The sequence below is a fragment of the Cordyceps javanica genome, chromosome 4 (genome assembly GCF_051103115.1).
Source record: "Cordyceps javanica chromosome 4, complete sequence".
In the NCBI taxonomy this organism is placed as follows: domain Eukaryota; kingdom Fungi; phylum Ascomycota; class Sordariomycetes; order Hypocreales; family Cordycipitaceae; genus Cordyceps; species Cordyceps javanica.
In genome coordinates this window covers 2400190-2414766 of record NC_139298.1, presented here as the reverse complement: position 1 = coordinate 2414766, position 14577 = coordinate 2400190, and the positions used below count along the sequence as shown (strand labels likewise).

The window sequence follows — 14577 nt, the reverse complement described above, 5'->3', positions numbered from 1 at the left end:
CTTGACACCCATACAAGCGCACAAAAGAGAGGGAATGTGACATGAAATAATAAAGTACGTACTCCGTACGGAGTACTAATAAATGAACTGCACGTTCATTAAAAAGAAAAATCCAACCCTTGTCGACGCCACCGCATCTCATCGACTTTGTGCACGCACCCAGCCCCTATCAGCACATTGAGACAACGGCTGGGGCCCTTGAAAGCCAGTGAGCGAAAAGAAAGCTACGACAAAGCCGGTAGCATCTCCGCGGAGGGTTATATGAGGATATTCAAAGGGGACTATGGTCTATAGGTACTTAGGGTGTGGGTGATGAGTATGAACGGGGGGCGGGGCGGAAATGGGGTAAATGTCGTCCCTATGGAAGACGGGCTGACTGGACAGATGACCGAGTACTAAGTAGATGAACATGGCAACATGGCATCATGTTATCAATAAACTTGGACTGGTACCATGGCGAAGACGTGCGTATGATAGACGTAGGTAGGCATCTACTGGGCATTCATGAATTGGATTGGGCGACTGAGCTGGTTAGTGCCGTTTGCACGCAGTTGCCAACATACCACTAGCGTAGAAGACAGTCCCCGAGGCCTCGCTCATCCCCACGGCGCCCGCCCTCTCTCTAGCGTCTTCTTCAGGCGATACCCGTCCCAAGCATGATCCACTGGGGACAAGGCAGCGGGCAACTGGCCAGCCGTCCCATTGCACCCTGCTGGATGGCGGTGTGTGTGGATCCTGACCAGGATGATGTGGCTCAGCTGGAGCCCCACATGTCCAGTACGGAGCAAAAAATAATAATATAGGAAAATCAAAACCGAGGAAAAAAAGTAGAAAAAAAAATAAAAAAAAAATTAAAGAGAACGAGAAAAGGCAAAAATTAGCCCGGGCTATTGTACCAGCACGTATCCGTACCTGCCCCGAGAACTAAAGCCCCCCCCTTCTCCAACCCACTTTCCAGACTCTCGGGCCCCCCTCCCCTCCTTCCTCTGTTGCCCCCCCCCCCCCCCAATCGCCCAATCGTCCTGTCCAGAGCGCTGGGAATCCCGACACTCTGGGGCCTTGCCTTGCCTGCATACTCACACCACTCATGACTGCCAACCGTCCATCACCCGTCTCGATTTTTTTTATCACTTCTCAACAACCCGTACACCTCGACCTCCCCCGTGCTGTGCTCGCGGCAAAGTACCGTTGCTAGCCATTCGAAGCTAAGGACCTGTACTCCGTACGCCGTAGCAAGTGACAGGATCCTGCTTTTCGTCCTGTGCAGGCCGCCACCTCGCCGCTGCTTGTCTGCCACTGCTTGTCCTCTCCTGGCCTCACCCTACCCGAGCGAGGCCTGTACCACCACCGCGCACACCACGCACACCACGCACACCAACCGAACCACCTCAGGTACCACTCTGTACCACGGCATTTCCCCAGTCTCACGCTGCCTCGATTCTCTTCCCGCTCAACTGTCACTCTCTCGCTCATACACACACGCGCGCATTCTCTTACTCTGACGCCCTCGCTGTGCTCGCCACTACAGCTTCTCGGCTGCACTCGCTCACGATCACCTCTTCCTATCTCCTCCATCATTGGTTGCAACGCCTCTCCCGCCTTGCCTTGGCCTAGGGGTCTTCTCACCGTTATCTCTTCTTGACGTGGTGCCCTGCAACATTGGCCTCTCTTTCCCTCCCTCCTCCCTCTCTTCCCGTGCTCTTATATCTGCCTTTTTTTTTTCTTTCTTTTTTCTTTTTCGTTTCTTTTTCTTTTTTTTTTGCTTTTTCTTCGTCTCGCCCTTCCACACACGTCTCTTCCGTCGCACTCGCCTTGTCACTGTCACTTCACTCGCTGCTTGGTTCAGCTTGCTTTTTGCAACTCAACGTTGCTGCCGTTTCCGTTGTCCAGCCGCGTTTCGCCAGAGCAGACATCGGCCGTGGTCTTCATCACACCCGCAGGTGAGCACCCAGTCCTCAATATCTTGCCGACATTTCTATCCAAGTCGCCCACCACCCTGCCACTCAACACGTCCTTCACGCCGTGTTAAGTCCTTGCCTGACCTCGCCTCGCCCAGTTCAATATACATGCCTGTCCTACGCCATCGCTAACTCTTCTGAAGCCCGTAACCGGGCCCTTTCACCGGTCTTTATCTCTCCAATTCGTTCTCTTCTCGTTTCTCCGCCATGGCGTCTGCCGTTCCAAAGTCGTCGACTCTGGCGTCCAAGGAAAACTGTCAACGCATACATCGCATAACCAGAGAAAACCGCAGTCTATGGTACGAATTGACAGTGCTTCAGCAGCCTGAACGCGCCCGAGCATGTGGCGCCGGCATGAAGGCCAACAGCGACCGCCGTCCCGTGGATCCTCCGCCTGTCGTTGAGCTTCGAATTCTTGAAGGTCCTACTGCCGAGGAGGGCAAGGACATTACCTTCGACTACAATGCCAACTTCTTCCTCTACGCCAGCCTCGAGCAAGCCCGTCCCATGGCTCACGGCCGCGTCCAGACACCTGCCACCCTCAATCCTCCCATTCTCACTGGTGTTCCTGCCGCCGGTATGCCCTACCTGGACAGACCCCACGAGGCCGGCTACTTCATCTTTCCCGATCTTTCTGTCCGCCACGAAGGCTACTTCCGCCTCTCATTTAGTCTATTCGAGACCACAAAGGAAGAAAAGGACTTCGATCTTGAACCAACCTCGGATATGCCCCCCGGTGTCGATTGGCGCATGGAGATCAAGACAGTTCCCTTCAACGTCTTCAGTGCCAAGAAGTTTCCTGGCCTGATGGAGAGTACAACTCTCAGCAAGATTGTTGCTGACCAAGGCTGCCGAGTTCGCATTCGACGTGATGTACGCATGAGGAAGCGCGATGCCAAACCCGCTGCTACCAGCCAAGACGCCAGAGAGGAGGCCTATCGCAAGCCCCCGCCTCCCCCTAGTAACGGCAATCCCAATTCTCGCCACAGATCTCTCAGCAACTCCAGCGAACACCGCCGTCGCTATCCGATCGAGCCCGAGCGACGTCCCTCAGCTGCCGACTCACTCTCTCACGCCTCTCACCCACCCGTCGTCTCTCATCCACCCTCCTACGAACACACTGCTCCGCCGGCACGTCATCTTTCCTTTGGAAGCGAAGTACCGCCACAGGCACACGCGCCTTCCTCTCTGCCTCCTACAAACCATCACCCCATCGCACCGCGGCCACGGTCGAGCCATATGCCAGCTTCTGCTGGACCGCAACACGCCAACCCGACGCCGCCGTACCCGGAGCCGGACCGTTCTCACAGCCACTCCGTTACACCTCGTCCGTGTCCATCGCCCGCGCTGTCCATCAAACTCGACGCCTACGAACCGAGACCCAGCCTCAGTTACATCCCGCCATCGCCGTCCTCGTTCTCGTCTGGCGATCACCACTCCAGACGCAGTTCATACGTTGCTCCTCACCCGCCCACGCCAACTTGTCACCCTCGGCGGCCTTTGCTTCCTCATCCGTCACCGTCACATGCACCGCTCAAGATCGCATCGCTCATGTCTCCTCTTCCACCCATCGAAGCCCAAACAGAGCCGCCTCCTCGCCTGCCAAATATTCCCACTGGTGGGAAGCGCAAACACGAGACCGTTTTCCGTCAAACTTCATCCTCGTTGCATAACGGCCAGCGCCAAGTCGATTTACACTATAAGAACAACTTGCGACATCATTCCGAGCCTGATCAATGCATGTATTCAAGAGCTGACGGCGAGATTGGCTACGTTCGTTTCAACTCTTGCCAATAAACGATGCCCCCGCCACGCCTACAGCTCGAACAATTGCCTTGCCTGCTACTGCCCTGGACTGTGTAACGCGACACTTCCTTCTATTCCACCTGCACATGCAACCGTGCAGACTCCTATATGATTGCGTGCCGACTACCATCGATCACTCAAATTCCCCACAATTACAAAATTCTTGTTTTTATTGGCGTCGTGTAATAGCGAATTACGGACATGGGACCGGAACAACTACATTGCTTTTTATTACCATTTGGCTGTGGATACTTTGTTTAGCGACTTGACGACACCACACCTCTTTCGCATCTGCGGCTTTGAGCAAGCCACCCCCGCTGTTCATCAACGAATTTCTTCTCCTTATTATCTCACACGGGTTATGGCGTGGGCCACGGCGTTCTTTCGGTTACTTTTTTCTTTAAACCCAAGTTGTACGATATTCAGCAGCGGGAAAGGCCACGGCCATGCAACCCCAAACAAACTTTCCTCATCTATATGCATCGTACTATTTTTCTTTTGTGATGGCGAAGACACTCACTAGAGGAAATTTTCTTTCTTGGGCAAGCAACAAGCTTGCTATATAATTTTTTTGAACGCACTTTTGGGAAGCAAAGGGGTTTTATCTCGGATGACACAATTCGGAAGGATTTTTCTTTTTCAATTAGCGGAACAACTCTTTTCTGAGCAATGGTCTCGGGTTGGATACATTGTCTTTCTACTGCTTTTTCTGATAGAAGGATTTCACCTTTTCTCATTTTTAGATGCATTTTCCATGTACACAGCAATCTCATCTGCAACATATATAACAGTGGTTTTCATGTACATGTACAAAGGAAAGGTGTATATATCTAGTGACGGAGGTTTTGCCTATAATTTTTGGCAGCAGTATTCATTCTCTTTTGCTGAAAAGAAAATGAAACTTACAAACTTCCCGTTCATTCGTTTGCGGCCAACGCAAACGCTTCAAGTTGTTGTTCCTGCACTACGTCCTGCCATTGCGTAGATTGACCTCGTAGGTTGCTTGGATCTCGCTATCCAGCGTCAAGATCCTGTCGACGTCCAGCGCGGCAAATTCGTCTGGGTTCCTCACAGCCAGGTCAAAGTGCCGGAGGGCGAGCAGCAGCTGCGCCGCCCACACGTCCTCGCTGACGCGCCCCACGCCCGTCGCCAGGGGTGTCATGAGCACCGAACGGATCGCGTCATCGTCTTCGTCGCCGGTGCCCTCGCCGCCGCCGCCGTGGCTGCTGCCGCCGGGGCGCCGGCCCGCCACCTCCCGATTGTGCCTGTCAATGGCGCACAGCATGTTCCATACGCACTGGTACACAATCTCCCTGTCCCATGTGACGTCGTCCGGGACGCGCATGGTCGGGCACAGGAGCAGGTGGCGGACGCCCCAGACGTTGCGGGAGCGGGCGGCGAAGGCGGGCGGCAGGGCCACGCGCGTGCACGAGCCCGGGTTGGCCCAGCCGCGGTGCTCGCGGTAGAGGACGGCCTGGGCGGCGCGCGTGAGCGCGAGGTAGTCGTCGGCGGGCGAGAGCGCGCGCGAGAGGGCGTCGTCAAAGGCGCCGTCGAGGCGGCCGTACGAGTTGGCGGGCGAGACGACGGCGTCGAACCGCACCGACGCCGGGAGCTGCGCGAGGGCGCACTCGTGGATCGTGACGTCGCGCGCGAACGGCGGCGGGCCGCCGGAAGCGGACCCGGCGCCCGCAGCGCGCAGGTAGGCGTCGCGGTCCTTGCCGTGCATGCACAGGAGGTGGATGGAGAGCTTGGCAGGTTCTGGCATGATTTTTCGACACACACGGGACCAAAGGACTGAAGCGAGGGCGGGGAAGCGAAGGAACCGTTAAGAATGCGGGGGGAAGGGGGGGACTGAAGTTGGACCCCTGTGAAGTCGAATGTGACAGGGGTTGAGAGAGCGAGGGAAGAAAATCGAATATAGTTGAAATTTCTATTAGAAGCGGTTGATGAGAATTTAAACTTTGCCGCTGCAGCTCCCCTTTTTGAATGAGGCTCCGAGGATGATGATAACGGTGGACGGCCTTGGCAGCTTACAAGTCCAAATCGTGCAAACGGTTGCCTGTTGGGGTGCCAGATGGCAGCCTAACAGTCCGGTCAAGATGTACGTGCACACGAAAAAGACAGATTACAGTTGCGCATGCTGTCTTTCGCGCGATACCGATAAAGAAATAAAGACGCGGCGATTGCAAAGTATTTGCATGTCGAGAATCTACGGCCCGATGTTCCACCTGCCATCATGGCTTTGGCTACTTAGTGATGGACAACTGGTCCAGGCTACTTTTGTTATTTTTTTCCTGCAAACTTCCGATGAGAATTGCCGGCTCTCTCGAAGAAACAAGTCATTTAAGAGTGCTTTTAGAAAAGCTTGGGGTTTTTATGCATACTGAGAGCATTTGCGTCTTTATTATTTATGCGACGCCGTATGAACACACGCCGCATGCATATTGCGTTGTCGCGCAAGTCCCCCCTCCCTGCAGGCGTTGCCGTGGTGAGCGCCCAATGCCCAAAGTCAACAATAAGGACCCTTGTCCCCACTGACACGTACCTCCGTCTCTGTCAAACTACAAGACGGGGAAACTCACACCATGGCAAGCCACCTCAAAATAAAAGAAAACAGAACGAGGTTTTAATCCCAAGCTTATTCCCATCTCCATTGGCGTCTTGCGTTCTCTAATTCTTCCAATTCTCCCCGTTCGCTAGCGTTGCATCTTTTCCTCCCTAGCGGCCGGAGCCGTTTGGTCGCATTCCATTCACCTAAGCAAGCCACTTCTTTATTTTCCGGGCACGATCTCGGTTGAGAAAACACCCTTCTACTTGGTTTTTTCACATCATAATCACCCAATTCTACCGGCCCACGGCTTCCTAACAACAATAACAATATCATCATGGGCGGTCCTAATCCTGTCAAGAACCCATCCCTCGCTCACCTCCAGAGCCGCAGTCGCTTCTGCGAGGGCTCCATGAACGACCGCACCTCGGCCGCGCCTCCCGTCCGCTTCCTCGGGCCGGACGCCCTGGCCGCCCTCGAGCAGCCTGTGCCTCTCGCATCTAGTTACAGCTTCGGCGGCTACCCTCGATTCAGCCACGACACTGGCAGCACTACAACCAGCAGCAGCGGCAGTGGCGGCGGCGGCGGCGGCCTCGGCGGCAGCTTCTCTCAGACTTGGTCCCGCAAGGCAGGCAGCCGTCTCTTTGGGCAAGTCTGGGAGGGCGTGCGCGGCAAGCTGCGCCTGCGCAAGGACGACAACGGCGATTCCAAAAAGCCTGCGGCGACGCCTGCGACGGCCATTTCCGCGGCGACGACGACGACGGCCGTGACAGCCGCGAACGCGGAGCCCATAACCATCTACACGGACCTTTCGGAGCGCGAAGGCCCGCCCGCCTCGCGCACGCGCGGCCGGCTCGCCGCCCCAGCGGCGCATGCAGCTCCCGTCGACATACCTTCTACAGCCGCCGATTTTCAGTTCACCGGCTTCCAGTCGGCGCGGCCGTCGAGGGAGGAGGTTCTCGCGAGCTACCAGCAGCTCATGGCCGGGGGCTTCTTCCATTCGCACGCCATCCCCTCGAACCGTCAGGGACTCGCACGGCCCTCCCCGGCGCCAGGCACCAGCCTTCCCGCCTCGGAGGCCGGCGTGCGGAGGCCGACCACCTCGCATTTCCGCCAGCAGCGGCAAGCGTCGTCGCCGCCGCCCCAGTGGCCGCTCGCCACGCCGCGCCAGGAGCTGCTGACGGCGATGGTGCAATCCCCCGGGAGCATGTCCTCGCGCGGCACCAAGCGCACAGCCCGGCATGACGCCGACTCTGACGAGAGCGCCCAGGAAGACTCGGAAGACGACGACGAGAACGATGCCCGCATCCGCGACAAGGAGAACCAGGCGCCGCCGCACCCCAACACCGTGCAACCAGACAAGCAGCCCAAGAAGCGTCTCCGTCGCCTCGGCTCCCGCGACAGCCTCTTCGTGCCCAAGGTCCGCTCCTCCTCGGCCTCGGCCTCTCGGCGAAGCCTCTCCACCTCGCACTCCATCCTCCCCGCGGCCACCAACAAGCTTCAGAAACGCCGCCCTCAGCAGCAGTATCAGAATCAGCAGCAGCAGCAACAACAACAACAAGCTGCGCGTCCCCGCCACGTTAGCGACGGCGGCGGGAGTGCGCGTGTGCTTCGCGGGCGGGCGGCCGAGGAGCACCGCTCCATGCGCGTGGTGCCCGACGAGGGGCGCGGCATCCCGAGCGTGCCGTCCATTCCCGTCCGGTTCACGTACGGTGAGGACAGGGAGAACAATGGCCCGTGGAGGGGTCTTCGGGTTCGTTGAGGCGGCGGCGGCGGCGGCAGTTGCACAGGGCCTTTTTTTTTCGCTGGAGTCTTGTGATGTTGGCAAAACATTTTCTGGACGGCACGAGGTTCTATGATACAGTTGGGAGATCCATGGTTTTTTTTTGTTTTGGTATCTCTAGGATGGGACATCTGGACACGGGATTTTCGGTAACGATTTTATGATCATGTATATATATGACAGACCCTCCTTTCGCACTTGCGACAGAGGAGATGACCACCGGTACTTAATAAATATGACACGGCCATGCATGCTACTTGATAACAATAACATCTGATCCTCCTCGCCAAATAAATAAACGTGTGCACATGTGTTGCGCCGATCAAGTCAAGTAACAGCATCATCGGATACTGGCATTAATACATGTATATCTACCTAATAATGAGACAGAACAACACAGTTTCCCATGACCGAATACCAACCCCGCAAATGAAGACGAACCAGAATTCCTCGACCGAGGAAGGAGAACATGTTGCCGCAGGGAAAAAGGAAAAAAAAAAGTCCACAGTTGAGCCTTGGAAACCGTCCTTTTCCATACCCCATTTTCCCACGACCAGTCAGCTTGTTTTGAAAAGCTGACGTTTGAAACGAAAGAGAGTAGGAGAAAAGAAAACACACACAAAAAGATCCCTCTAGAATAGTGCGGCCAAAACGGCGTATTTATCCCGTTAAATCAAGCCAGACGCACACGAGTCGTAAAACAGACGCAATGAAAACATTTTGGTAACAAGATATAGAAACAGTCCCAACACCTACGCATGGCTGGAAGTGAAGAAAGCGCCTTTGGATCCATCATTCAAATAAAGAGAAAAATAATGATATATAGAAGCCTGCCATTTAGTCAATGGCCTTGTTGTAAAAAGGAGTATAGCAAACCCCGTCAAGGTGCCACGAGGCGCCCTTGTCTATTCTGCAAGTAGCGCGTGGCGCGGGCATGTCCGAGCTGAACCACAGCCTTGGCCGACTCGAACAGGAACGGGAACAGTTTTGGAAAGTAGCTGTAAAGCATCGCGCAGATCATGACTAGGAGCAACGGAATCCAGACAAAGAAGAGCTTGCGATCGTTGCTGAGCCTCTTCAGCTTCTGTTCCCTGGCCCGCAGGAATTGATCTTGCTGTTCTTTGGTAATGGCGTTCTTGCGTCCAATCTTGAGAACACTGGGAACGTCAGTATCGGAGCCTTCTGTAGTCACGGCAGCCACCGCAGACTTGGTTCTCGTCGACCTCTTCTTTAGCCTTGTTTTGGGCTGATCGTACAGAGCGGCACATTTCATGTCGGCCTCGGCTTCGCAGGCAGCCTCCGCAGCAGCGCGTTGCTTCTCCTCGAGATCCTTGGAAGGGAAGATATCCTCGTACGCTGGGGGCGGAGCGGGCGCTGCCGCAGCGCCTCCCATGTATGAAGACAGATCCCACCATCTGCCGTCCACCTTTGGCGAGTTCTCACCAGCAGAGCCAGGTCTTGTGCCCGACATGCCGGGTACGTACTGCTGCATGCGCTGGAGGTAGCCTTGATAGTCTGGTAGCACAGGCATACCGGGCATTTGTGGAAGCTGCGGAATGTGAGCCAGGTTCTGGAAATGCATAGCCATGGTCTGCTGCAGCTGATGAACTTGCTGCTGGAACTGCTCTTTCAATGCCGCGGCCATAGCCGTCGGGGCCGAGGCATCGGTAATCTCAGCGTCGACATTTTCTGCGGAGCGGTCCTTGTCGGCAACAATCTCGCTGGCACGTCTCATGCTGAGGTAGCTGTTCTCGTCAGGGTCTTCATCTTCAAAATCGCCTGATGTATATTCGGGACTCTCTTCGCCCGAGGCAATGGAGATCGGCCCGTCGTGAGTGTTTGCTCGAGTAAGAGGTTCCCACAGCGATCTGATGGAGGTAGAGCTGCTGGTACGGCTGTGCACGGAGCCGCCGCTACTTCGGGAGCGAGCGTGGCGCTCTGAGTGACGAATAGCACGAACAACAGCGCGAGACTGTGCAACATCAGTGGCAGTGAGGCCAGACAAGCTGCGGATGGTCGGGTCAGCACCGCCAATGATCAGTCGTCGGACAATCTCCGAGTGGCTCTGGATGGAAGCCATGTGTAAAGCAGTGAATCCTCCCTTGTCACGAGCGTCTGGGTTGGCTCCGCGTGCCAGCAAAGCAGCTACAAAACGATGGTAGCCAAGAGAGCAAGCAAGATGGAGCATGGTATGACCGGTAGATCTTTTGAGGTCAAGCTTGGTCCTGTGGGCGCTGTCATCTAAGTCGATGAGATCTAAGACCTTGAGCAGCTGTGACTCGAGATGCTCGTGGGAGGCGTGGTTAAATTGAGGGCCGTTGGCAGAAGGACCTCCAGTCCAGCCACCGGAGCTGCTACCGTCGTTCAGAATCCTTCGTGCCAAGTCACTGACGTCCACCATCTGACCAGACATCTTCTGACCTAGGACAGAAAGAGCTGTTCTAATCAGCTTGTCTTCGTTGTCGTCAATATATTTGAAGGTTGGTGGTTGTTTAGCCATGGGAAAGTTCTGAGGCGGAACACCCTGCAGCTTGAAAGTCACTGGGACTGTTCCAGATACAGGCGACGGAGGCAGTAGGCAAACAAGAGACGATTCGCCCCAGAAAGTGGTTGTAGTAGCTCGTTGGTCGCCAAACCAGACCTCAAGACCTTGGAAAAAAGCGGCACCCAGGACAGTGACCTCGATACCACCAACTTTAGGTCCCTCGTTTGGAATAATTTTGTGAATGACCGGCGCAGCACGAGGAGCGCCGACAGGAGCAAACAGACTGTTAGCCAGCGCAGCGAATTGGTTTTGCTGAGCGCTTGTGCGGAGTCCGTTGGGGCTGGGGGCACGGCTCGCGTGGCTCGAGGTGGGAGCCGAGTACATGTTGGCCATGGCAAGGTTGTCCATGCTGGCAGAGCGGTTATTGGCGAAGAATGACGCTTGGTCGTTATTGCTGTTGGGGGTTGGAGGACCAGTGGTTAAAGGAAATTGGCCATTCGGCGCCCCGAATAGGTGTTCAGCTTGCTGGAAAGCAGTAGGGGGGCTGAATGGTGAGGTGGCACTCGATCTTTGGCTGGCCATAGACTGTGTGGGCTGTGGAGAGGTATCGAGTCGGGTCATTTCCAAACCATTTGGTACTCGTGAGTTGCTCGCTTTTCTTCTTTTTGGCACTGGGTGCCCTTGGCTTGGAGAGCCAGGCCTTGAGTGCGGGCGAGCGGGTACGGTCGCTGTGCCCATAGTTGGCGTCGTTTTGCCTGAGTTTGAGCTCGCATAGCCATTCTGCATAGACGATACATCGCTTCCAGCTTGAGACATCCTGAAGTTACCGTTGGCCATGGGGGCTATCATGCCGTTGACATCAGTGCCCGTAGCGACAGCGAGGGGAATGGATGACGAGCTAACTGTGTCGGACATTGGAGGCTGCGCTGTAAGTTGAGCCATGGGATGTGTCTTGTGGTCGTCAGTGATCATGATTGGATTAGACATGGCCTGCGCAATGACACGCTCTTGATGATCCTTAATCGTGAAGATGACATTGAAGCCCATCTTCTCCCCGTGATGACGGCAGTAGCAAGCAATTCGCATGGGTGCATCGATTTGCATGGTGCGATTTGATACAACCGGTTCCGGGCGTCCATTGGAGTCAAGCATGCCACTCATGGGTTGCCACTCCTTAATTTCCTGAGTATTGAAGACAATGACACGGCGCTCTTCGTCCTGACTCCAGACCTTTTCCTCTTCGGGCTTCTTGATCTTCTTCCTGGCCGCCCTCTTTCGCTCTCGAGTGATACAGCCGGCACATATGCGAACCTCGCCACCATTCTGGGGAGAGTTCTCTTCGTCATCCAGATCAGGCAAGCTGCCCTGCGGCTGTGTCCTGGCCCTCTCGAGAGCCCTCTTCTTCCAGTCGAGGTTCTCCATTGCACTGGTGCAGACTAGACTGACATGAAGGACGAGCGTATCGGGAGATGGCTCTGGCGTCGGCTTTGCTAGCAGCTTTGGTTTGGATATTGTATGTGCAGGGAGGTGTAGTTTGGTTACCCCCGGAGGAAGCGGAGAGAGCGTCATTTTGATGGGGATTTGCGTCTCGACTCGGGATTTCAACGGTGTTGGCAGAATACGAAGCTCGTAGCCAGTAAAGTTGAATGGAGGAGGGCTGAACATGGCCATCTGCTGGGCTATCTGCCTGGCCTGAGCCATGTTGTTGGGAACGAATGAAGCTGGGGAGGAGACGCCATCCGAAGTCGCGACAGCTTGCATGTCAGCCTTGGTAGGCCACATGCCGCCCTGGCCCATCATTTGAAAGAACTCGGCCTTGACATTGGTAGGTGGCGAGTTAACAAAAACCGTGGCGGGAGAGGCGTTGTGGCTGGCGACCAAGGTCGACATGGGTGAGACTTCTCGAGAGATTGATCGCTTGATACCATTTTGTGACGACGATGCGGAGTGGGTCTAACGAGGTTAGCAGCTGTGCGATGATAGATGTGGAATTGGTAGACTTACGGAAGCCTTCTTCTTGTGTGCTTGAGTTTTCGGCTTGACGGGCACGTTCTTATTCTTATTGGGGCTTGCCGATTTGATGGTCGGCATGCCAGGCGAGGCCATTGTTACGGGACCCGTGGAGAGAGCATCGGGACTACTAGATGCGCTCTCGAAGTCGAACGACTGGTCCATGAAGCTATCGTCTTGTTCGGGGAAGCCATAGAACCCGTTCATATCAGGCTGAGCAGTGGCGGTGCCGAAGTTGAAAGTACTGTCATCCTCATCAAAATGGGCAAGGTTGGTGCTCCCCCAGTCCATATTCATGTGAGAGCCGTCGTCGTCCATACTGGCATCCCCCGCCGAGGTAGCGGGCGTCTTTGCGGGCGTGGAACCGGCGGGCCTCTTGGAGGGCTCGGCGGATTCGGACGAGGAGTCCTGAGAGGAGCCGTTGGGCGAGTCGGGGAAGGGGCCGACAGCCAGTTGCTGGGGGTTGAGGAAGGTGTCGTGGTCTTTGGAGGTGCTGATGGCGTCGAGGCTCTGTAGGGTGTCGGGGCTGTTGGAAAAGTCGAAGAGGTTGTTGCCTCCGATGTCATCGTCGGAAAAGTCGTGAAATTCGCCGCTGGACGTGAGGGCTCCCGCAATCAGAGGGCTGCCGGCGCCAGGGCCACCAGCCGATGTCATGACCGGGAGAGCGTGGGCGGCGGCGGTGCGTGTCCGCTGCACGCGGGGTTCGTGGATTGCTGCTTAGATCTCGCGGGAAATTCGCAATGGCTGGAGGCGACGACGTGGGTGAGGGCTGGAGAGATGTAGGGAAAAAACCAGTCTGGCGGCGGTGTCGACCAGATGGTTGGGCGAGACACAGGGGTCCGATATTTAGTGAGGGGAGTAGTGGTATGCAGGTAGGTTTTGGTGTCGGATGCCGATAGCGCAATAGGGTGGCGGTCGACTAAGTGAATATGGAACAAGACGCAGATATCGACGGAAGCATCGTCATACGGGTAACAACAGAGACTTTAGAAGTGGCGTATCGACCGCGTCTGAGGGGAAGCGCAAGAGTAGAGTCAGGGGCGGGTTGGTCGTGGAAAAGTCGTCGGTAGCAAATTGACAGGGCCAGCCGCCCAGGTTCAAGGAAAAAAAGCGGCGGTACTGGTACTCAGTAGGATGGCAGGCAGGGAAGCCAATCGACCGGGTCCCGAGTGTGCGCGAAGCGACCGAAGCGGGCCCACCGGAATGTACCAGGTGGCCTCTGGTCAGAAGAAGAGCTGCGACGCTGTTGGCAAGGTCGACGAGCAAGCGACCGTTGGTTAACGGTGACGAAGGGTTGGAATATGTTGAGCGGGAGAGGCGGCGACGGGAATGGGCGAATGGAGAGAGATAGAGGGAGAGGGACAGAGAGGCCTTTGGGGCGGGACCCGTTCACGTTGAAGAGCGGAGGAAGAGTGAGAGAGAGAAAGAGAGAGGGCTGGCTGGCTGTGGAATTTGCTGGGCGGCGCACCAATACTGGATGGAGGTGCTGCAGGCAGTGCTGCAGGCAGGGGGTGGTGGGCACTGGACGGAAATTTTGGAGCGGCGTTTGGCTGGCAACAGTCCACGGCCCAAGCTGGTGGTGGTGGTGGTGGCCATGTACTGGGTAAGAAGTGAACTCCCTGCATAAAGCAAGTACTTACTGATAGGTAAAGGGCCAGGAACCGCCCAACTGCCTTACTTACTTATCTAGGTTGATAAGTTTAGTAGAAACTCGAATGGTACATACACTACGGAGTACCTACTCACCTATTCATCCTTATTCATCCTTGTTAAATCCAGGGCACTCTACGGAGTACGGAGTCCAGCGCTATCATTTCTTCACAGGGAGCATGGGACGCGACCGTGGCGCTGTAGAAAGTTAGGTACTTGCTCAGTACCAGTAGGCAGCTGTGTAAAGACTGCAGCTTGCTGCCACACAGAACGGGCTGGCAGGAAACTGAGCAGATACTTTTGGTGCAAGTACCGGACTGATTACTGCAACCTTGCC

The 14577-nt window shown here is 55.6% G+C and overlaps 4 protein-coding genes across 4 annotated transcripts; 2 read left to right on the top strand and 2 right to left on the bottom strand.

The window, feature by feature from the left end:
* Positions 1 to 2165: 2165 nt before the first annotated feature.
* On the top strand, positions 2166 to 3755 carry V2A60_006609 (velvet factor-domain-containing protein; the record flags this gene model as incomplete). The annotated part of the gene is made up of 1 exon (XM_083257903.1): positions 2166 to 3755. One exon carries the CDS (start codon positions 2166 to 2168, stop codon positions 3753 to 3755), a length of 1590 nt encoding a protein of 529 aa, XP_083114029.1.
* A 973-nt stretch (positions 3756 to 4728) lies between these two features.
* V2A60_006608 (uncharacterized protein) lies at positions 4729 to 5529 on the bottom strand (the record flags this gene model as incomplete). Its single annotated transcript, XM_083257902.1, has 1 exon — positions 4729 to 5529. The coding sequence occupies one exon, from the start codon at positions 5527 to 5529 to the stop codon at positions 4729 to 4731; it is 801 nt and encodes a 266-aa protein (XP_083114028.1).
* A 1120-nt stretch (positions 5530 to 6649) lies between these two features.
* V2A60_006607 (uncharacterized protein) lies at positions 6650 to 8074 on the top strand (the record flags this gene model as incomplete). Its single annotated transcript, XM_083257901.1, has 1 exon — positions 6650 to 8074. The coding sequence occupies one exon, from the start codon at positions 6650 to 6652 to the stop codon at positions 8072 to 8074; it is 1425 nt and encodes a 474-aa protein (XP_083114027.1).
* Positions 8075 to 8975: 901 nt separating this feature from the next.
* On the bottom strand, positions 8976 to 13244 carry V2A60_006606 (uncharacterized protein; the record flags this gene model as incomplete). Its single annotated transcript, XM_083257900.1, has 2 exons — positions 8976 to 12533; positions 12585 to 13244. 2 exons carry the CDS (start codon positions 13242 to 13244, stop codon positions 8976 to 8978), a joined length of 4218 nt encoding a protein of 1405 aa, XP_083114026.1.
* Between the last annotated feature and the right edge of the window lie 1333 nt (positions 13245 to 14577).